The sequence below is a fragment of the Ictidomys tridecemlineatus genome, chromosome 2 (genome assembly GCF_052094955.1).
Source record: "Ictidomys tridecemlineatus isolate mIctTri1 chromosome 2, mIctTri1.hap1, whole genome shotgun sequence".
In the NCBI taxonomy this organism is placed as follows: Eukaryota; Metazoa; Chordata; class Mammalia; order Rodentia; family Sciuridae; genus Ictidomys; species Ictidomys tridecemlineatus.
The window spans coordinates 47,847,468-47,870,529 of NC_135478.1; the positions used below are offsets into that span (position 1 = coordinate 47,847,468).

Consider the following 23,062-nt stretch of genomic DNA (forward strand, 5'->3'; position numbering starts at 1 on the left):
CTTTGCCTGATTTATTGATCTTGGAGTGCCCTTATATATAAACCACATAACTGTTGAATGAAAAATGACTGTGATCTTCTTGTGCTGATACATAAGAGGTCAGTGCTGTCCTTTTTGTATCTGCAGAGGCTCCATTTTACACATTTGTAATCCCAGCAACTAAGGAAGCTGAGGCAGGAGAATCACAAGTTCAAGGCCAGCCTCAACAACTTAGCAAGACCCTGTCTCAAGATAAAAAATAAAAAGGACTGGGGATGAAGCTCCATGGTAGAGCATCTATGGATTAAATGCTGCCAAAAACAAACAAAATAAAATTTGTGTGGCTGTGATTTAATGTGTTCAGTTAGCAGCTACTAAGGGGTGCTTTGGACAATACTACAGTTAATACTCTTGAGCATCCATTTTCTGGTAAACTTGATTTTAAGTCCAGTATCTTCTCGGATCATGGAGAAATAAACATTCATAAATAAATTGCTATTTATGTAAACCAACCCTTATAAAATAGTTAATGTCAATGATGAATAATTTTGCTTTGATTTCAATAGTGCTGTTTTAATTGCATCTTTAAAGCTCTTTTTTTTTTTAATGAAGTGGATTATGTCTTTAAGGCTACAGATTTGTGACTTCTGAAAAGTTTAGCAGCTACAGAGCCTCTTGTAGTGGAAGACAGTGGGCCTTATCATTCTCAACTCCTCCCAGATGGTCATACCAAAGAGGCTACAAAGTTGAATGCTTCCCAGCTTGAATTAGTATGAATTAGCTATTGGTTTCATTCATTACTGCCATTTTACTTGGAGTTGTATGAGGATGACTTTGAAAGTTTTTGAATCTGTAGCTCAAACACCAAGGATTGGTGTAGAATACCCTTCTGAAATAGTTCTTGAAAAAAATAACAGATTATATGTCTGCTTCTTTTGGAAAAGAGGTCAAACTCCTGATCTGTGATGGGTCCCACCTTCAGTGGCTTGTTATGAAATGACTATTCTGATTATTTATTAGTCGTTAAAAAAAAAAAAAAAAAAAAGCTTCCCTAGTGGAAGATGAGCACAATGGTGCATACCTGTGATCCCAGCAACTCGGAGGCGGAGGCAGAAGGATCGCAAGTTCAAGGCTAGCCTCAGCAATTTAGTAAGGCCCTGAGCAACTTAGTGAGACCCTATCTCAAAATTTTAAAAAATTGGAAGGCTGGAGATGTAGCTTAGTGGTAAAGTACCTCTGGATTCCATCCTCAGTACCACCAAAAAATAAATAAAACCTTCCCCAGTGGAGGTGCAGGCTCTTGCACTTCTATTAAGAGATTTTTCTACTAAGCAGCAAATTTTGTTGCTGGAATTCTAGATGAAATCACCTTTCTAGTTAGAGTACAGTATATTGTGGGTGTGGGTGTGTGTGTGAGAGAGAGAGAGTGTGTGCATGCACGCGCAAGTGCATGTGTGCATGTGTGAGCACACACGCATTTACCATGTGTTTTCATAAAGTATATTTCCATAGCACCTTGTATTTGTTCGGCCCAAGGACCTGTAAGTGGGCATTCAGGGAGCACAGTGGCTTTCTTACAATGCTTTATGTAAAGAACCTGGATGGTCTCTTCAGAGTCCATCCAGTGGACACAGCTTGGGGACCTAAGGGTTTGGTTCCCTCAACAGTTGTGTATTCATGGAGTGTCTTCTCTGAGCTAGATGGAAACCAGATTCTTGGAAATTTGGTTCATGGTTATACCATAGTCTTTTGGAGGACTACAGCAGTTATTTTATGTTTGCTGAGACTTAGTTCCTTCCTTTGCAGAGAAGTGAAGATGACTAAGTGATGTGCTTCTTTGAAATCAGAAGTGATAGGAGTAGCATAACCACTTAGCTCCAGAATCCAGAGAGCCTTAGAAATAAGAGTGGAAAAGAGTATATAAGAGTCTGCAAATACCAGAGGGGATCCAGGCTTCGCTTCCTGCTCAGATTTCATTCTGGAGGCTGGTCACTTGTTTTGAGTGCGGTCCACTACCCAAGTTTATGGGGTATTACATTTCCCAAGGGAGGCAGTGTTAGGCACTGAAGGTTGGGGACTGGGAATCAGACTGGCATATTGGCTTACTCCTTAGGCAAGTTCTTCGGTCTCTGTGCTTCTTACTTTGTCTGTGAAACAAATCCAGGCTCCAAAGGACAAGGGCAGGCTATTTGTGTTCATTTATCAATGTGTCCTCACATTCCTCACAGGCCTGTCATAGTATCTAATATATAACTATTATCCAGGTCACATTCTTATACCTTGTGTTGGGGGCTTGCGCTGAACAGGATTTTTATGCATTTTGATAACTAAGTTGCTTCACTAATCAACTATTATCCTTAAAACACATAAATATCTTGAATCATTCATTTCGTACTCTTCAGTTCAAGGGTAAATGGGACATTGACATTTCTATGTTATGTGTGTAGCATTCAATGTTATAGAAAACTGTATTATGGGAACTTAGCTGGACTTATGGGAAAGCAGAGGTTCTTTCTGTGAATTGTTGTTCATGGCCACTTTTTTATACAAGTCTTGAGTCAAGGTACCCTCTGCCCTGTTTTGCTTGTCTCCTTCTCCTCAGGTACAATTTCACAATGCTGGCACTGTCATCCTCATTCCTGGTGCTGTCCTATCTCCTGACCCGTTGGTGTGGCAGCGTGGGCTTCATCCTGGCCAACTGCTTTAACATGGGCATTCGGATCACACAGAGCCTTTGCTTCATCTATCGCTACTACCAAGAGAGCCCGCACAGGCCCCTGGCTGGCCTGCACCTGTCGCCAGTCCTTCTTGGGGCATTTGCCCTCAGTGGTGGTATTACTGGTATTTCAGAGGTGAGATCCCGCAGCCTCCACACCACATGCTTCTATAACTCTCCACTGGCCCCCCCCTTAGGTTTCCCCTTCCCCCTGCTTGAACTGACTGGACAATTATTTACCTCCTCTTATCCTTTCTGTAGGCGTCTGGAGCATCACCTTTTGCTAGACATGACAAAAAAATTACCAGTCGGAAGAGAGTAGACCCACAGCCCAGTTGACATACCTTTTATCTAATTTGGAAGCCAGAATAATAGTCACCTTTAGTCAACCGCCATCCTGGCCAGCAAAGATGGTGTGAACAGTTTGGGTGGGAAAATCCTCAGGGAGTTTAAATTAAAGACACGGACACCATTTTATCTTTAAACCAGCTCCAGGACAGCTCCTTGAACCCTCAGTCTCAAGCTTCTGAGGGAGGCAGCGAGGTTTTACTGAAGAGGCTAGCAAGAGAGAGAAAGAGAACCCTAGGGAGAGGGCTTTTGTTGGGGAACAAAGAATTCTGGGGAAATTCCCATCCAATGAAGGTCAGGTGCAATGATTGGATCTTTGGGGCAGTGGTGAGACCCACCTCAACACAGACAAGCTCTCCGACCTAAGAAGGGTGGGTAAAGCTCTGCCACATTAAAAGTGACTGAGCGCCTCACACCCAGCTGGGGAAGAAACTCATTCATGTGCAATGATGGTCTCCCACAGCCACTTTCCCTGGCTTGTCCCAGAGGAAGGGGGTACAGACCCAGGAACCAGGCAGTGACAGTGCTTTCCTTTCCCAGGTGTTCCTGTGCTGTGATCAGGGCTGGCCCGCTAGGCTGGCACACATCACTGTGGGGGCCATTTGCTTAGGACTGACTCTTGGGACAGCATTCCTCACAGAAGCTAAGCTGATCCACTTTCTCAGGACTCAGTTTGGAGTATCCAAAGTTGCTGACAAAATGACTTGACTTCAAGAGCGTCTTGATACCTGTGGCACCTGGATCCACTTGGGACAGTTCTTGGGTGCAATGTTACCATGTAAAAGCCCTGCCAAGGGGTCTGCAGTGTAGTGAGAACCACCCAGGACGTGAGACCATGGATGAAACACTCATCCACTTGAAGTCTTAAATGCAAAGGAGGAATTTTCATTTTTAAGTGGAAACCAAACAGCCTTTTTAAAATAGATGTACTTTTTTCATTATTTTGTTCTAATCAGTACTTTTGTTTTTAGGAATATATTTATTCCTATTGAGTGTGATTGACCTTTGTAGCTACATGCTCCAGCAAACTTTATCTTAGATGTTAGTAGTGAATAATGATCTGGCCAAGAAAAAGAGAGGCAGCTGTTTATCCCTTACAGGAATATTTAGATTCTTCCGTAAAATAAGGAAAAAACCAGATGCTGTGCACCAAACAAGAACGGAATGTGGCCTGGGAGTTGTGGCTTTCCACATGTCAACGCTGTGGTTGGAGTTTTTAGAGAAGGAAAAATGTTACTAAACAAAAAACTTCAAATGCAAATGTGAAGCTTTTGGGATCACATTTCCCCGTGTGTGTGAAGAATCTTGCCTATCATGCTTTTATTCCCCAGGCTAGCTTGTGCCTTACCCAGGAATTGTTGATTGGAGGGAGGGTAGAAGTTAGCTGAAGACTTCAGGTCTGACCACCTGAAAGAAGAGGGGCTTTGAAGGTTTGAAATTACTCCAGCACGAGCTACTTTTAGCAGTTTTCTGTAACTTTGCACATGGAAATTGAAGACCAAAGTTGTGTAAATGTTTCTTTTTATCCTTAGAATAAAATAGGACAAACTCTATATGGCAAATATCACCAAGTCAAGCCCTTCTCACTGACCTGTTATTTCCAGCACTGCTCAGTACAACTGAATTCCAGCCCCAGGACAAGAGTGGTAGGCTTCAGGGAGTGAGCCTCCTGGCCACCACATGAACCCAGGCTCCCTGTGCCCTGTATATGCAGGTGAGATCGTCAAGCATTGTTCTGGGGTTGTAAAGTGTTTTTTTTTCTTTTATTTTAATATTTATTTTTTAGTTGTAGTTGGATACAATATCTTTAATTAATTAATTTATTTTTATGTGGTGCTGAGGATCCAGCCCAGAGCCTCACCCGTGCTAGGTGAACACTCTACCACTGAGCCACAACCCTAGCCCCAAGTGTTTTTCTTTTTTCATTAATGTATTAATTCCTTTTAGACATGATTTCTCTTTGGAAGTACATGCACAGACTATGTCTTCAATGTTAATAGTTAGTAATCCTCTGGCCTAATGTCTCCAGATCTTCCAAGTTTACCTCCAGAGAAAGGGCCAGTAAAGGCAGCTGGTATTGTTCATTGAAACACATGCATTTAAACCCACTTGCTTGGACTCAGTACCAAAAAGCTGAGGACCAAGACCCATCAGCCTACCAAGACTAGGGCCCAGTCACTTTGACACCTTTTTATCTGTTTCCCCTCTGAATTGAGACACCGAATGCAAGGTGTCTTAAGTAATAGAGGCCCTCCAAAAGCATGATCTTGGTAGGGTAGGATCAGGCTAAGTCAGAAAAAAGGGTTATCTCAAGTGCACAGAAATGGGCCTTCTGTTCACACAAACTCCTTCTCTTCTGCTGCTGACCATTCCACTGTCCCCTTCCCCAGAGTCCTGCCACTCACCATGCTCACTTGACAGACATAAAGCATAGTCTTCCAGCCATGTGCCTCAGAGTGTTCTGGATTACAGGTTAGAAATGTAGGTTCCCCATATGATCATCTCGATAGATGCAGAAAAAGCATTCAACAAAGTACAGCATCCCTTTATGTTCAAAACTCTAGAAAAACTAGGGATAACAGGATCATGCCTCAACATTGTAAAAGCAATCTATGATAAGCCACAGGCCAGCATCATTCTGAATGGAGAAAAATTGAAGACATTCCCTCTAAGATCTGGTACAAGACAGGGATGCCCTCTCTCACCACTTCTGTTCAACATAGTCCTCGAAACACTGGCCAGAGCAATTAGACAGACAAAAGAAATTAAAGGCATAAAAATAGGAAAAGAAGAACTTAAATTATCACTATTTGCAGATGACAAGATTCTTTACCTAGCAGACCCAAAAGGGTCTACAAAGAAACTATTAGAGCTAATAAATGAATTCAGCAAAGTGGCAGGATATAAGATCAACACGCATAAATCAAATGCATTCCTGTATATCAGCGATAAATCCTCTGAAATGGAAATGAGGACAACTACTCCATTCACAATATCCCCCCAAAAAATAAAATACTTGGGAATCAACCTAACAAAAGAGGTGAAAGACTTATACAATGAAAACTACAGAACCCTAAAGAAAGATATAAAAGAAGACCTTAGAAGATGGAAAAATATACCCTGTTCATGGATAGGCCGAACTAACATCATCAAAATGGCGATATTACCAAAAGTTCTCTATAAGTTCAGTGCAATGCCAATCAAAATCCCAACAGCATTTCTTGTAGAAATAGATAAAACAATCATGAAATTCATATGGAATAATAAAAGACCCAGAATAGCAAAAACAATGCTAAGCAGGAAGTGTGAATCAGGCGGTATAGCGATACCAGACTTCAAACTATACTACAGAGCAATAGTAACAAAAACAGCATGGTACTGGTACCAAAACAGGCGGGTGGACCAATGGTACAGAATAGAGGACACAGAAACCAATCCACAAAACTACAACTATCTTATATTTGATAAAGGGGCTAAAAGCATGCAATGGAGGAAGGATAGCATCTTCAACAAATGGTGCTGGGAAAACTGGAAATCCATTTACATCAAAATGAAACTGAATCCCTTTCTCTCGCCATGCACAAAAGTTAACTCAAAATGGATCAAGGAGCTTGATATCAAACCAGAGACACGGCGTCTGATAGAAGAAAAAGTTGGCTATGATCTACATACTGTGGGGTCGGGCTCCAAATTCCTCAATAGGACACTCATAGCGCAAGAGTTAACAACTAGAATTAACAAATGGGACTTACTCAAACTAAAAAGTTTTTTCTCAGCAAAAGAAACAATAAGAGAGGTAAATAGGGAGCCTACATCCTGGGAACAAATCTTTACTCCTCACACTTAAGATAGAGCCCTAATATCCAGAGTATACAAAGAACTCAAAAAATTAGACAAAAAGACAATAAATAACCCAATCAACAAATGGGCCAAGGACCTGAACAGACACTTCTCAGAGGAGGACATACAATCAATCAATAAGTACATGAAAAAATGCTCAACATCGCTAGCAGTCGGAGAAATGCAAATCAAAACCAACCTAAGATACCATCTCACTCCAGTAAGATTGGCAGCCATTATGAAGTCAAACAACAACAAGTGCTGGCGAGGATGTGGGGAAAAGGGTACACTGGTTCATTGTTGGTGGGACTGCAAATTGGTGCAGCCAATTTGGAAGGCAGTATGGAGTTTTCTTGGAAAGCTGGGAATGGAACCACCATTTGACCCAGCTATTCCCCTTCTCGGTCTATTCCCTAAAGACCTAATAAGAGAATGCTATAGGGACACTGCTACATCGATGTTCATAGCAGCACAATTCACGATAGCAAGATTGTGGAACCAACCTAGATGCCCTTCAATAGATGAATGGATAAAAAAAAATGTGGCATTTATACACAATGGAGTATTACTCTGCATTAAGAAATGACAAAATCATAGAATTTGGAGGGAAATGGATGGCATTAGAGCAGATTATGCTAAGTGAAGCTAGCCAATCCTTAAAAAACAAATGCCAAATGACTTCTTTGATATAAGGGGAGTAACTAAGGACAGAGTAGGGACAAAGAGCAGAAGAAGATTAACATTAAATAGGGACGAGAGGGGGGAGGGAAAGGGAGAGAGAAGGGAAATTGCATGGAAAGGGAAGGTGATACTCAGGGTTATACAAAATTACATACAAGAGGAAGTGAGGGGTAAGGGAAGAATAATACAAGTGGAAGAAATGTTTTACAGTAGAGGGGGTTAAGAGGGGAGGGGAGAGGAGGGGAGGGGGGATAGTAGAGGATAGGATAGAGAGCAGAATTCATCAGACACTAGAATGGCAATATGTAAATCAATGGAAATGTAATTGATGTAACTGATGTGATTCAGCAATCTGTATACGGGGTAAAAATGGGAGTTCATAACCCTTTTGAATCAAACTGTGAAATATGATATATCAAGAAAGATGTAATGTTTTGAACCACCAACAATAAAAAAAAGAAATGTAGGTTCCCAGACCTTGAGATGCTGAGGTCTTTGGGTATGGGACTACCATTCTCAGGTGGAGAGAGGCTCTATGTCTGACAGCGGGGTTCTTCCCCTCATCTCCTCCCACATTATCCACCAGGTGCTGTTGTTGGGACCTGCTCCTCTTGACAGATGGCCAGCTGGAACATGGGCCAGATTCCTTTTTATGTCCTGCTTTCCTGTTTCTAGGACAAGTAGTGCTGTGTGTGTTAGCTTTCTATCACTGAAACAAAATACCCAAGAAAATCAATTTAGAGGAGGAAAGATTTATTTTGGCTTACGGTTTCAGAAGTTTCAGACCATGGTTGACTGGCCTGTGAATCAGAGTATCATGGCAAAGAATTTGTGGTGCAGCAGAACTTCTCACCTCATGGCAGCCAGGAAGCAGATGGGGGAACAAACCAGGGACAAAATATACCTTTCTAGAGCATGTCCCCAGTGACCTACTTCTTCCAACTAGGCACAGTTTCTACCACTTCCCAATATTCAATTCAGTTATGAACCAATCAATGGGTTAATACATTGATGACAGAGCCTTCATGATCCAATCAATTCCCAAAAGACCACCTCTGAGCATTGCTGCAATAGGGATCAAGCCTTCAATAATGAGCCTTTGGGGAATATTCCAGATTCCCACTATTATATCCTGGCTACCTGCTTCCCTGCTAGTACCTGCCTTGCAGGCTGCCAGCACTTTGGCCAAAGACCCTCCAAAGATCTCCACCCTCTTGACACTTCCCTGAAGCCCAGTGAACCTAACCATGACCTCTGGTGTTTTCTCTTACTGCCTGTCCCAGAACCATACCTCTTGCCTCAGGTCACTTGCATATGTGTGGACCAGGCTGCCCCACTTCACCCATGAAGGATTTGGCAGGGGAATCACATTTGGCTTTAAGTACCATTTTAAATGTAGTGAGGCTACTTCTTCATGGAAACATGTCTGTAAGGCATGTCCTTTTTATGATAGGAGAAGCCTTCAGTGGTGAGAATAACACTATTGCTGGCTTCCTTTGCTTCTCTGACCACACATAAGAGTTGCTCACTTCAGACTTGGCCTAGGGTGACTCGGTAAGGGACACTGCTGTGCTTTGTAATGCTCACTCCATAGTGACTCCTGGCTCTGGAGGTAGCATCTACTCGGCCCTGTTTGATGCCACTTCCCAACCTAATCCAAGTACAGCTCTTCTTTCCTTCTATCTTTTTTTTTTCTTTTAATCATGTACTTATGTTGCTGGTTTCATGTCAATCTCCTGGTTTAAAAAAGAATAAATTATTTTCTTCACATCCTTGTAAAGACCTTTCTTCTTTCATACCCTTCTTCCCTCCAAAATGGGGGGAAAATACCTAAGGAAGGTGGGCAGATAATTTGAATCTGAACCATTAGATTTCGTCAGGGGATCATCTCTCCCTACGCAGATAGTGACACTGGGACTTCGAATCCTGACCTTGGAAGAGGAATAGTTGTCTGGCGCCTTCTGTGTCTGGGACTGAAAGACTAGTGGTCTCTTTCACTCTTTTCCCTCCTCACTCTAAGGTAGTGTTTCCCATTGCTTTCCTCTCCCCTCCATTTTCCACCTGGCCTGGTCCTTGTCTTGTCTGTTTTGTTGTTATTTATGAAGCAGCTATTCCTTGATGGGTCAGGATGCATTTTGGTGCAGAGTAAAGAGGTCATGTGATTTTTAGAAGTTTGGGGAAGCCCTTCCCCTTCCTGTCTTCAGCTTGGTGATAGAATTTTTTTTTTCCACTGAGCTCAAAGACTATCATTCCAGAATTAGAGGATACTGGAAATTTGGATCCCACAGGGACTTGGGTGACTCATTCACACCAAGATGTACACTGACATCAGTGATTCTTACCTTGATATGGAGGAAGAAACAGGAGTTGGGAGCATCCAGAACTTGCAGGTGAAGTAGCCCAAGTGAGGGGGTGTGTAGCCCCAGAAGGTAAGAGCTCAAGAGGGCTGCCATAAGGTCCCTGGGCTGAATGGAATTGATATCCAGTGGGGGAATTGGGGAACATGTTTCCAGCCAAGTCTTGGAAGAGCCATGAGTAAAAAAGGGCTGTGCCTGGTGTAAGAACTAGAGAAAAAAAAAGAATAAGAGCAGGAGAAACTTTTCACATCTTTATGAACACCTGCTCTGTGGAGAGGCCAGGTGCAGAATGAGGAGGTGAAGTGAGGAGGGTGTGCAGGGTGCTTGCTGGGGAGAAGCTCCATTTTGAGAATCTTTAGAAACTACCCTACAGCCTCCAGAATATTGCTTGTACCAGGTTATCATTGGCCCTGAGGGAGAGTTTGGGAAGGCAAACTAGAAGCCAGAAGATCTGCAGAGTGTGTCAGAAAGGAACAGATTTGGAAAGATGATGAACCAAGGCATAGTATGAGGGGTCCCTTAGAAACTTCTCAAAGATAGCAAAATACACAGACCTGGAAAGGGCAGCTGAACAAAGATGGTAAAATACAGCTTCCATTTGCCAATTATTCCTGGAGTATGCAGGAAGGGACTGAGACTCTCATTCAATTTGAAAATGAGACTCCTGAGCCAATACAGATACTAATGAAAAATTATTTGTTTTGCTGTTATTTACTATACTTGAATGAATTAGCCCTTAATGTTGTAAATATTTTATTTGCTAATTAACTTTTGAGGGTAACAAAAAAGGTGTTTTATTTGAAGAATCTGGGGAGAGGGAGGGCTCATGTATTTGTATTATCAGTTAGTCCCCAATTATCTTGCCATAACCAGTCTCCCTGTTTAGTATCATTTGTTTTTAACCAGAACTGTCTCAAAATGGAGAGAATGTACTCCTAATGCATTTCAGCCTCCTTTAGGAACTAATGAAGTTTTATAACTATTTCTTAATTTCCTTAAAGATGAACTAGCAGGAGTACTTGTTGCCCCATCCCAAAATGCACTCAATTCTTTGTCTACCACTTTTTCGGCCCTTTTTGGGAAGTTTGGCTTAAATGGAAAGTGCTAGAGGTGAAATGTCAGACCTTTCCTTTTATGTGATATAGGTCCTCAGCAGCAGAGTACGCACACCCAGAACTCTGTCCCAACCTCTGCAGGTTCCAGCGCACTCACTTTTGGAGACATCTGCCCTCCTCCAGCTTGTCAACCTAAAAAAGTACACCATGTCCCACATTGAACATAACAAGTTTGTAAGTATACAAGAGTGTGGTTGCCTAACTGATGTGATGTTATGCTCTGTAGACATTTTCAAAATCCCCTTTGAAGCTTTGTATCTTGGAGCCAGCAAATTTTTGTTTCTGTCTTAGTCATGTCTGAAGTTCCTAAAGAGTTGAAGGGCCCTTGATCTTGCAACTGTGAGGCCTAATGAACAATGTGCTGGGAGAGAGAAGAGTAGGGGAGGAGCCTGAGAGGCCGCCTGGCAGCAAAACCGTCAGGGTCCCTCTCCTAGGCAGCTGCTGGCCCTCCGCTCCTTCTGGCTGCTCACTGGAGTAAATTCTCATCTCTCCTGGGTCCCAGATATCAGGCAAGGGTGTACTAAAACTAGCAGGCAGTGACTGCTGCTCTCAGGGTAAAGGCCAAGGTTCTTCCATTTATGAGACAGTTGATTCTACCACCTTTTCCTTCCAGCCCCTCATACAATGGCCTAAGAACAGGTCTTTATAAGACAGCTACAGTAGGTAATAGGCCATAAGTAGCCCCATAGCCCCATCAGCCATTGTTGGTTGGGGACCATGCAGATTGGCTAATAAAGATAATTTTTAAATTTTTATCTTTTGTGGTGCAGAGGAATGAACCCAGGGCCTCATATATGCTAAGCAATTGCTCTACCCCGAGCTACACCCAGATGGCATGGTTTATCCACGGTTGCCCTCCAGCCTCTGAGGAGCTCCATGAGAACCTGTGACAGAACAGCTGGCTTTTAAAGGAGTCTTCTGGATGACATTTATTTGTTCACATTTGTCCTCTTTCCAATAAAAGTATGCCAAAGTTATGACCCTGTCAATCCTACTTTCGTGATGTTGCCTTCTCCTGACAAGGGCCTTTGGCAAAGATCAGCTGGGTTCAGAGAAACCAGTGGAAAAGGAACCTGAAAAAGTGGCCACTCATGGGCCTTCCTTCCCACTTGCCTCTCATCTGCACCACCCCATCACAAGTCAGGGCCTTAGAACAAGCTCCGATGCTGTCAGCGCAGTCAGTGAGCAGTGACTAATTAAGACACAACTGCATTAGTCATGTTGGAGGTGACAACTGAGAGCATGTTTCTGGTTCATGTCTGGGAGATCCTGACACACTTTCCAATTACGTGAAACTAATAGTGTGGCTTCCACGCAGCCCTGTCGCTGGGAGAGTAGGGGAAGGAAGGTGTGACGCACTGTGGGCGGCACTGGTTTGCTCCCTACTCCTCACTCCTTTGCACTTCCTGTTGAAAATCATGAATGATAACACCAGGGTGAACAGCATTAGGGCTGCCAGAGGACCCCTCTCAGGAGGGCTTTCAGTTCCCAGGAGAATTGAATCAACTCACAGGGGGAAGCTGGTGACATAGAAGCCTCAGTAGGTGACTTCAGCCTTCCCAGCTTTGGAGCATCCCATCTGACCCTCTAGCAGAGACTGGCACAGACCAGGAAGGGAGAACCATGAAGACCCAGGAATGTTTAACACATTGTAGCCAGAAAAAGAATGGCAATGTTTCCTCCATACATCATTGCTAATATAACTCTTCTTTTTAGTTTCCCTAGAAAATTAACACAGCTTTATGAACAAACAGGTTAGCATAGTACATTTATGTTTCTAAACTAGAACGGAAGATTGCTCTCTTCCCTGCATGACTTCTGAGATCCCTAAGTGGTATCTCTCTAATGACAAGAATGTTCTTGCAGGTGTGCAGATGTCAGGCTATGGGGGGCAATAGAAGGGACATAGCTACTTACATTTGTTTCCTTTGTAACCAGGAGTGAAACTGTGTGGAGCTGTGGCTGCCCAGCAGGGTTCATGGGCATGATGCCCAAGTATACCAGTGACTTTGGTCTGCCTGCTCTCTGTGTTCCCTGCAGTGGACCTGCAGAGGGCCAGAGCCAGGCTCTAGGTGGAAGGACCCCAAAGGTGTCCTACCTGCATGTTTCTTCCATCTGCATCATCACTGGAGAAATCTGCTCACATCACTGTTATTTTGAAATTCATAAGCAGGGTTTAATTTTGTGTGTGTCATTTCCTAATGATACATTCTGTTGTGCTACATGCTATCAGTTGTATCTCACCTAGCTGCTCTTCTCTAACTCACCAAGTGACCTTGAACAATTCTCTCTCAGGCACTGAGCATGTGTCAAGTATGTGTGAAGACACATTTTAATCATGTTAGCTGTGAAATCTTCATGACAGACCTTATCCTTTGTTGCATGTTACAAGTTGGGGAAAAATTCAGACATGAAGAAGTGGCCACATAGCTATGAAGAAAGTGGCAGAGCTTGGATCAACCCCAGCAAAGAGATGATATTACAAGGATGGCAAAGAGAGGATATTACAAATACTTAATAGCTTTTTACTGTTAATGCAAGCTTAACTATTAAGCTTTTACTTTAGAAAACTAAATATAATTATTTCAGCCTAATTTGACAGCTTTTCCTTTAGTTCTGTCACTCAGGTGACTCCTAGCCCAGGAAATCTTTGTGGCTCCAAATCCATTTCTTGGCTTCTGCCTGTGATGATCCTTAGAGTGCCCTTGAGAGCCCCAGAACCAGCCTGCCCTTCCTGTAGTGCTTATACCCCTCCCTCTTCCCTGCCCAACTGGACCCTTGCCTGTGTCCTTGACCTCTTCTCCAAAGTCTCTCTGTCCCCATCATGCTTTCCTCCAACAGCTCTGTTTTCTTTCTCCCTTGAGAATTAAGAAGTCAAATGGGAGACTTGAAGTAGTCCTCATATTGAGCTCTGCTTCATCTCTTTATCCCCTGAATCTTTGAGGTAAATGTTATATTCCTCTAAGACTCGGTTTACTCATCTTAAAATGAGCATAATCACACTTGCCTCCTAGGGTGTGGCAAAGCCTAAATTAGAGGATGTAGGTAAAGCACTGAGCAGGGGTCACCTAGGTCCCTGTACCTGGAATGGAATTATAAATCTGTCCAACATACAGTTGCAGAGGGACTGTAGTCACTGAGATTATGTCACTCCACTGCATCTTCCCCACCTCCCTGCAATTTATAGAAGCAGCTTGAATCTTTTCTTTCAGTGGAAACATTTCTCCTTTTCTTAAAGGCAAAGCTTCAGGTGAAGAGGAAATGACAGCTCCTTTTTGGGCCTGGCTGGCCCAGGAGGAGATTTGGGGGTGAGGACCGTCAAAGGAGAGACAGCACAGAGGCCAGAATCTGGATGGAGGTCTGAGGCCTTAACCCTTAAAAATGTCCACAGCCAGGCTCCAGGATGCAAAACCATAGATTCTAGGGAAGGCCACAGCTGCCAGCAAATGTCCCCTTTCAGGCTCAGTCTGAACGTCTCCCCAGGACAAGGATGCTCCAGAAGCTTGTTAAATGATTTTCAGCAATTTCAGAAATTGCCTTAGCTGGTTGGTTAGATTTTGCTGCAGTCTTAGATTAGGAAAGAAAGAAAAAAGGCTCCTGGTGATGGGAATGTGGCTTTGTCCAGGAAGGCCAGCTGCTGTGGGCTGCTTCTAAAGACATTGGAAAGGCATGAGTGGACTCTGCCAGGTATGTGAATGGCCTCCCGGGCCAACTGAGGACACGCCTCACCCTTACATAGCTTTGCTCACCAATTACTGGTATCTTCCCCTGGAACCCCTAGACTGATCCAGAAACTTGTGTTTACTTCTTACCCTAATAAAAAAAAAAAAGAAAGAAAGAAAGAAAAAGACAAAACCAACCATTGTCTCTCCCCAGTCAGCCTCTTTGGCTTAACCTCTGAGAGCTCGGATTTGTTTGTTTTTCTTTCACTGCACTGGGAATAAGGATGCCAAGTTCAAGTCAACTGGCTTTCTCCTTCCAGAAGTGGCTGAGAGGAAAAGGTCAGAATTTAGTATGGGCATAGGGTGCTGTTAAGGTGGAGTTTTCTCACAAAGGGATGTGTGTTCTGTTCCCATTAGGACTCATGTTTTGTACGGAGATACCAGACATATCTGGACCTGGCACTGATCCTTGGTGAGGCATGAGGTTGTTGATTTTAGTGTATGAAGCATATCTGAGTGGCAAGGATCCACTGGGCCTTTCTCTACCTAGTTCTGCTCATCTTCAAAGAGCCATGGCTGGGGTGTACCACACAGCCTGCTGCTACAGGCCTCCCTCATTTCTGTTGGCCTCCGTGAGACATGCCTCAACTCTGTAGGGACTCCGGTGGCCTTTGCAGCCTGAAGATGATATTTTACCCTCAACTATGTTGTCTCTCTTGGACCAAAGGATAGCTGTTGCTAGAGAGCAGGAGGGGAGAGCCGCATTCTAATCCCAACTATGCCTCTATCTCTTCAGAAGGTTCAGGGAAAGGTGGGGGTGGCTTTGCCTTCTCCCCATGTACAAAAGGCTCCAATCCCTCCCTGCCCAGCATTTCTCCAAGGTTGTTATGGAGGGCATGGGGAAGTCAGTGTTTATCAGTCCTTTGGAGTAGAACAGAGAAGGGGGAGACAGTAGGCCTGTGGACCATAAGGCTATAGTCTGGGCCTTGGCTCATGTTTAGGCAAGGGAGCCAGACTAGTGCAAAAGTCATCAAGGAAATTAAAATAGCTTCACATAGGGGCTGGGATTATAGCTCAGTGGTAGACCCACTAGCCTAGCACATGTGAGGCACTGGGTTCAATCCTCACATAAAAATAAATAAAGTAAAGGTATTGTGACCATCTACAACTAAAAAATTACAAATATATATATGTTCATGTAAGCTGGACCATGTAAGCCGGGCTCAGTGGTGCGTACCTCTGATCCCAGCTACTTGAGAGGCTGAGGCAGAAGGATCCCAAGTTCGAGGTAAGCCTCAGTAACTTAGTGAGACCTTGTCTCAAAATAAAAAATATAAAAGGCCGATTGTGTTTCCTGATCTTATCTACTGTTATCATTACATGTTTGATGTCTTTTTTTTTTTTAACCAGGGATTAAACCCAGGTGTGCTTAATCAATGAGCCATAGCCCCAGCCCTTTTTATGTTTGTTTGAGACAGGGTCTCACTAAGTTGTTTAGGGCCTCACTTAGTTGCTGAGGCTGGCTTTGAACTTGTGATCCTCCTGCCTCAGTCTCTTGAGAAGCTGGGATTGTAGGCATGCACCACCATACCCAACTTTTCATATTTTTTTATAGTAAATTATATATAGCAAACTATAAATTGCCCTAAGGGAAGCCAATGCCCTGTAGACATACACAGACTGCACATTCTGCCCATTGCTTCTTTTCTCTTTGCTTAACTGCAGTGATCCTTTTTGCGATATGGTGTACCATTGGAGGTTGTTTCTAGATGTGTGCTATTATAAACTTGTAGAGAATATCCTGACAGAGACCTCTAAACCTAGCCTGTGTTTGCGATTTGCCTCTCTGTAATCCCTAGTAACAAACTTCACTGCCTGCCAGCACCATCCTCGCCAAAGGAGCACAGGGTGAAGGGAGCCTGCTCAAGTCATAGTGAATGAGTGACTAGCCCCAGTGAAGTTCAGGACTCAGGACCTGTTGGCTAGGGTACCAGATTGCTCCTTTCACTTGGGTTCCATATCAGAAAAGGGCTTCACACAGTGCCAAGCATCTAATTAGGGGTCAGTATTAACTGTGACATCATGGCAGCCTGTCACTATGCCTTTCAGTTGCTGCCTTTTCCATGGCAGAACCAGGAAACCCTGCAGGGTCAGTGGAGCTTGCTGTCCCTGCTGAACATAAGCCAGCAATTAGGACCTGGGCGGCCAGGCTAATGGCCTCCTCAGCCACAGACAGGTAGGTGTGCCTTGCTCAGTACCAGAGAGTGCTCTGAGAGTGTGCTGCTGCCACAAGTAATTGCTTCCCCTGAAGCTGTTCCTCTGGGTGTTGGTAGTCACTGATGCCTCGGCCCTCCCTTTAGGGAATCTGATTATCCAACTGGATGGAGAACTAGGAAACAAAAGCCACCTACCAAACAGAAGAAGCAGAGCAGCTGCTCCAAGTCCTTCCTTGGGATGACGTGGCCTCCACAGGCAAGCTTTGGAAAGTGCCTTATTTCCTGCCCAGAGGCCTGGGCTGCATCTTAGGCTTGAGGCCCATATTTGTAGTACTACTATGTGCTTGGGGAGGGTTTCTGAGCTGCCTGGTTGTGGTAGGTAGACTCCAAAGTCACCATTTTTTTTTTTCAAGTTGTAGATTGACACAATAACTTTGTTTGTTTATGTGGTGCTGAGGATTGAACCCAGTGCCTCACACATGCTAGGCAAGTGCTCTACCACTGAGCCACAGCCCCTGCCCAGAACCCAGAGTCTTGACTCCAGGTTCACACCTGCTATGGGCTTTGGCATAGACCGACTGGTATGGACCTGGGTCCCAGATCTGCTGTTTCTTACTCCATGGCCTTGAACAGCGGGCTCAACTTGCATGCTCTCTATCTAAATCCTACCAGTTTTTATTTTTAATTTTTCTTTTGATCAAAAAAATACACATACATAAGTTTTAAAAGTCAAACACTAAATGATTCCTAATGCAGGTTCTGTTCACCATCACAAACTCCCCAGTTCTTGTCCCACTCCATCCAGTTGTCTGTTTCTTCTATTGCCCTTCCTATTTCTTTTCTTTTTTTATTTTATTATAACTGGGGATTTAACCCAGGAGCAATTTATCACCAAGCTACATCCCCAGCCCTTATTGTTTTTTGTTTGTTTGTTTGTTTGTTTTGTTGTTGTTGTTGTTTTAGACAACTTAACAGGGTCTCACTAAGTTGCTTAGGGCCTTGCTAAATTGATGAGGCTGGCTTTGAACTTGGCAATCCTCCTGTCTCAGTCTCCTGAGCCACTGGAATTATAGGCATGCACTACCACACCCACCCTTTATATTTCTAAATCATTCACATACATTGTCATTTCTTGCTCTTTCACCTGAACATCATTGCCTTCCTATGAGGGGAAAAGTGAGTCTAATAACCACCTCTCCACACCCACCTCATCCTTCCAAGGTTATGATTTGGGGAAAATTGCTAGTCAATGTTTACATGCTTTAAACTACTGTATATAAACATTTTTTTTCCTAGTAAACCAAAAGTGGTGGTATTCTATTATTGTGCTATAATCCTTTGGTTTTTTTATTAAGCTATAACTAAATATCTTATTCATTTACTTTGTTTGTTTGTTTGTTTTGGTATTTATGCTCTTCTTTATAAAATCTGGCTAAACACCATAAAGCTTTTCTCAACATGACTAATCCCCCAAATTGTGGTTTTTGTGTTTTCCCCAGAGGTGTTGCACCAGAAACCCCTCACCCTCCCGTTTACTCTCACCATCCTGTCCATTGGTCCCCAGAGTGAAGAGACTGAAGATCAGAGAGGTAGAAAAATTGAGGCAGAAATGCAAGCCTGGCAGGAGATGGAGTTATGGTCAATGGTCAGCACTTGACCCAAGGATGCTGAAACTCAGTGTGAATAGCCTACATGTAAATAGGACCACTCAGTGGTTTTAATTGTGGCTTGGGCCAGGGGTCTCTGACCCTGACCACAGAGGACAGAGAGGTCTCCCTGTTCATCTTAAGTGACCCTTTCTGGTGAGACTAGCAAGCCCATTTCCATCCCTTATCCCAGGCATATCTGAGAACAATCTAGGCCATGAGTCTGGCCTGACAGATCCATACTTTTTTTCACATGGCGGCTTTTCCTTAAACATGCTAAACCAGCCTTACCCAATTGCTGGGCTGAGCACACCTCCTAGGGCCACCAGCACCTGGCACATCACAAACTGGGCTGCTTTTGGCCACTATACCTTGTCTTGTCTCCTCCATACAGCAGGTATTAGCTCTGAGCCCATTTCCTGCAAGTTCCCCACTGCAGGCAACTCTTTTCCATTGCTGGTCAGAGGATGCTAAGGTCAACAGTAAGATTAAGATGATACCCGGACACAGGCACATGCCTGTAATCCCAATAGCTCGGGAGGCTGAGGCAGGAGGATTGTGAGTTCAAATCCAGCTTCAGCAATTTAGTGAGACCCTAAGCAACTCAGTGAGACCCTGTCTATAAATAAAATATTAAAAGGATGTGACTCAGTGGTTAAGCACACCTGGGAACAATCCCTGGTACCAAAAAATAAAAAATAAAAATAAAAAAAATATTAAGGTGATGCTGGAGGCCTAGGCCCAAGAGCCCAATCACCAAATGTCCACAAATAGGCAACTCCTGACTTGGTGCAGCACATATTCTTGAATGGGACAGAGAGCCTCCTGAGCTGAGAGCTCTTGAATGGATACCCATTATGCCTCACACCAGAGAAGCTTGTGCATGATTAGAGGCCTCTGATGACTGCCATTCAGCTCATAGGGCCTGCTTACTTTAGCGGTTACACATGACACTGGCATGCATGTGTTCCTGCAAGTCATGCCTAAAGGGTGCTCTGCCACTAGGACTACTGGAGAGGCATAGGAAGAGGGTGCAGGGCACATGTTCTCTGCCTCAATCAGTAAGGGAAAAGGCATGGCATCAAAGAGAGAAGGAAGATGCCATGATCTCTTCATAAGGCTACATGCTTTCTAAACAGACAATTTACTGGGATTTAATCTACAACTCAGATTCAATTGGCTAAGTAAGAAAGAAGAAAGTGTGTGGTTGTCATGGCAACATCAAATTGCCCAGGATCAGGTTTGTCTCTAAGGAGGGGGAAAGAGGGTAGCAAAGCCAAGCCTCCGTCTCCTTGGCAGGAATGTTATGGAAATCGGGGGAGCAGGCTGGTCACCCTTGCATGAAGTAGAGAGCATTCTTCCCACCACCCAGATCAGGGCTGAGGGCCTGAGCCATGTGGTATAGTGCAGAGGGGCCTGGCTGTCCCAGGGACCTCACTGTGGGGCCTGAGGACTCTGATTGCCCAGCATGTCAAACTTTCAGGCATCCTCTTGCTGAGGGCCAGTTCTTTTCCTGGGGGCTAGCCCCTCCCAGAGCATCTAGTCCTGCTCCCTAATCCTAGTTTTCTTGGCAGAACTTTTGCCTGTTTTGGCTTGGCCCTGGATGTGGGCACAGCCTGAGACATCCTCTGAGTCTAGTATGAAGGATCAAGGGAACTGAAGCCTCATCCAGAGAGTGCCAATCAAAGCTGGTGCTGCCATTCCTAAATACTCAGTGCTGCTGGCCTGGCTTCTTCCTCCCCACTAAGAATAAAATGGAGCCAGCTAGAGAAGTTGCCCCACATGGGCAACCTGAAGGCTGCAGATGGCAGGGGAGAAGGCTGCTCAAATGGGAAAGACGTTAAGCAATGGGAAAATTCCCCGCCCCTAAACCCACTTTATCCCTATTTGCCTTCTGATCATTCAGTGCTCTTGGCCTCCCAAGACAAGGTCCTATCTCCTCAGCAGCCTCCAAGTCCCTCACTGACCAGCTAAACCCAGCACATTCATCTCTGTGGACCCTGGGCCTGGCCACAGGAGGGGCTCTACTGACACCTAATACATAAGATGAATGAATGAATGAATGAATGAATGGTTGACTTGGGTAGTGAGGACTGGGAACAGAAGAAATTAAAAAAAAAAAAAAAAGGTCAGATTTGCAGGGAAACCTGGTAGGTTCCCCCCAGGTAGGAAATTGGGGGACCATAAATGCCAATTTGAGGGGGGGGGTATCAGTCTCCCCCTATCTTCTACCCTCGCTCTGAGACAACTCCCTGACAGATGTGCCCCTATTACCTGATTCCCCCTCAGAGAGACAGGGAGCCCAGGGCCCATTCCCCAGAGCCTAGCTCACCTGGTCTTTGAAGAGGGCTGCCTCTCTAGAACCCAGCAGACCTGATTGTTTTTTTTTAACACACTCTGTGGGCTCTCCCATTTGTCCAATTAGTGCTAATTGGAAGCAAGAGGAGTGTGAAATGGGGAGGGAGGGAGGGAGGTCTGGAGCTCTAATGTCCTTGTCAGAACTTTGAGCCAGTCACCAAGCTTCCTGGCACAGGCCCTTCCCCAGCAGTACAGGGTCTCCTGCAGGGTTGGTGGGATTGCTCAGGGGCTCCTTCTGGTACCACGTGCACTGGATCCAAGCATAGTTAGCCTCTGCTCTCCAGAGGGCTCAGGCTGCACTGGCCACCTCCTCCCCCATGCCTGTTGTCCCCCAGGTAGAATAGGCTCAAGGTTTTCATCATTGACTTCTCACCTGTGTAGAGCCAGAGCACTCCAGTTCTCAGATTCTAGGACTAAAGGGTAAGAGGGACTCAGGGCCTGGCAAGACAGGCAAGGAGGGGCTGGGGACCTCCTAAACCCATCACTGATCCTCAGTCCCAGCCTCACCTGGGGATCAACAAAGGCAAAGAAAGGTTTGCTTCATCTGACTTGGTGCACATTTGTGCTCCTCATGAGAGATAAAGGTCCAGAGGCCCTTTCTAGAGAAGTGGGACTTCCCCTTTGCTTCCCATCTTCCCCCATGTCCCTGCAGGAAGAGATGGGGGTGTCTAAAGGCAAAGAATTCTTTGTGTCTGGCCCAAGCTCTGTTCCTGATCCTATAGTTCTTTCCCCACCCACAAGCACTGGTCACAGTCTGGTGATAGAGACTATAATGTGGAGCATGGTGTGTAGGCACATGGCAGAAGGCCTCTGCTCCAGCCTGGGCAAAGATACGCTCCCACCCTGCTCTGCAGTGCTGCATCCATCATCACCCATGGGTGCCTTTGTCCTGGGCACTGTCAGGCCTCCCTCTTAGTGGACGGAGACACTGAGGCCCAGCCTACAGCCACCCAGATGCTCTGGCTGGAGACATATCTCTGAAAGTAGGGCCCTCAGGACTCAAAGGTGCTCACAGATTAGGATTCCTTCTGGGACCAGGCCCAGCTTCTGTCCCTAAAAATGGTCTCATCCCCACGCAGCAGAGAACACAAAGAGACAGAGGACTCCTCTGTTCTCAGGGATTCTGAGAACAGAGGCCTGGCCAGTGGCAGCCGCTAGAGGGCAGAACCCTCCCATGTGTTTTCTCCTGAGGGCTGCTGGTGAGCAGATGAGCTAGGCAGACCGGACACAATGGAGTGGTGGCCCCTGGGTGCAGTCTCCACAAGGCTGAGACGATGGCCAGAAGTCCACCTGGATCCTAGGCCCCCAAAGTCCTCCCTGAGTCTTCAGGCTTTTTGCCTTCTAAGAGCCCAGCCCTGAGCCAACAGGGACTGGCTCCTGCATTGGTGACTGGTCTCTCATTCTTAGAACATGAGGGTTAGAGGAACACTTAGGAAAGCAGGTCCTCCAGCCTCCTCCGTGCACAGTGAGGAAACAGGCAGGGAAAAACTCATCTGACCACACGCTGTATATGAGTTGTGTTGGGACACATTTCCCAAGGACTGATCATGAGCCAGGCACCCACAGCATCCCAATGGATCCTGTTAGAATCACTTTATATTTGCAGATGTGGAAACTGAGGCTCAGACAAGTTGCCATTTGACTGAAATCCCCGGATTCCAGACCAGACAGGATGATGACCAAGTCTATGTTTGATCTGTCATACAGCAGAGATACCCTCATGGTTGGCTCACTGATATAAGTGAATGAGTGTGTGTGTGTGTGTGTGTGTGTGTGTGTGTGTGTCCACAGTCACTGGCTGCTAGAGCAGGGACCAGGCTGCCTCTCTTGCACCCACACTTGCTCTCCCAGGTTGAGGCCTCTGCTTCTCATCTGGACCTGGCCAGTGGTTGCCCTGGGTAGAAGGAGCTATGCAAGGAGGCAGTACCATAACAATCCTCATTGAGGGCTATTTGATGTAACAGTGACACTAAACCCAAGAAGAGGGTGTTAACTAAGATGACCAGCAGCAGTCCAAGAGGCTGTGCCTGCAGCCTTAGGTATTAAGAACCCTTTCCCCTGCTCCCCAATACTGGGGATCAAACTCAGGGCCTCATGCATGCTAGGCAAGAGCTCTACCACTGAGCAATATCCCCAGCCCAAAG

General features: G+C 45.0%; 1 protein-coding gene across 3 annotated transcripts in view; it reads left to right on the forward strand.

Moving 5' to 3' along the window:
- Rft1 (RFT1 glycolipid translocator homolog) overlaps window positions 1-12,013 on the forward strand; it is a 48,939-nt gene extending 36,926 nt beyond the window's left edge. The window contains exons 12-14 of one of the 3 annotated variants that reach the window (XM_013362051.4): window positions 2,582-2,831; window positions 11,067-11,210; window positions 11,807-12,013. In XM_013362051.4, coding sequence (XP_013217505.1) covers window positions 2,582-2,831; window positions 11,067-11,210; window positions 11,807-11,926 — 514 coding nt within the window. In that variant the 3' untranslated portion in view covers window positions 11,927-12,013. Of the gene's footprint in view, window positions 1-2,581; window positions 2,832-3,583; window positions 9,333-11,066; window positions 11,211-11,806 lie in introns of those variants that run through there. The other 2 variants (XM_040289718.2, XM_005317201.5) reach the window with 2 other exon arrangements.
- The last annotated feature ends 11,049 nt before the right edge of the window (window positions 12,014-23,062 follow it).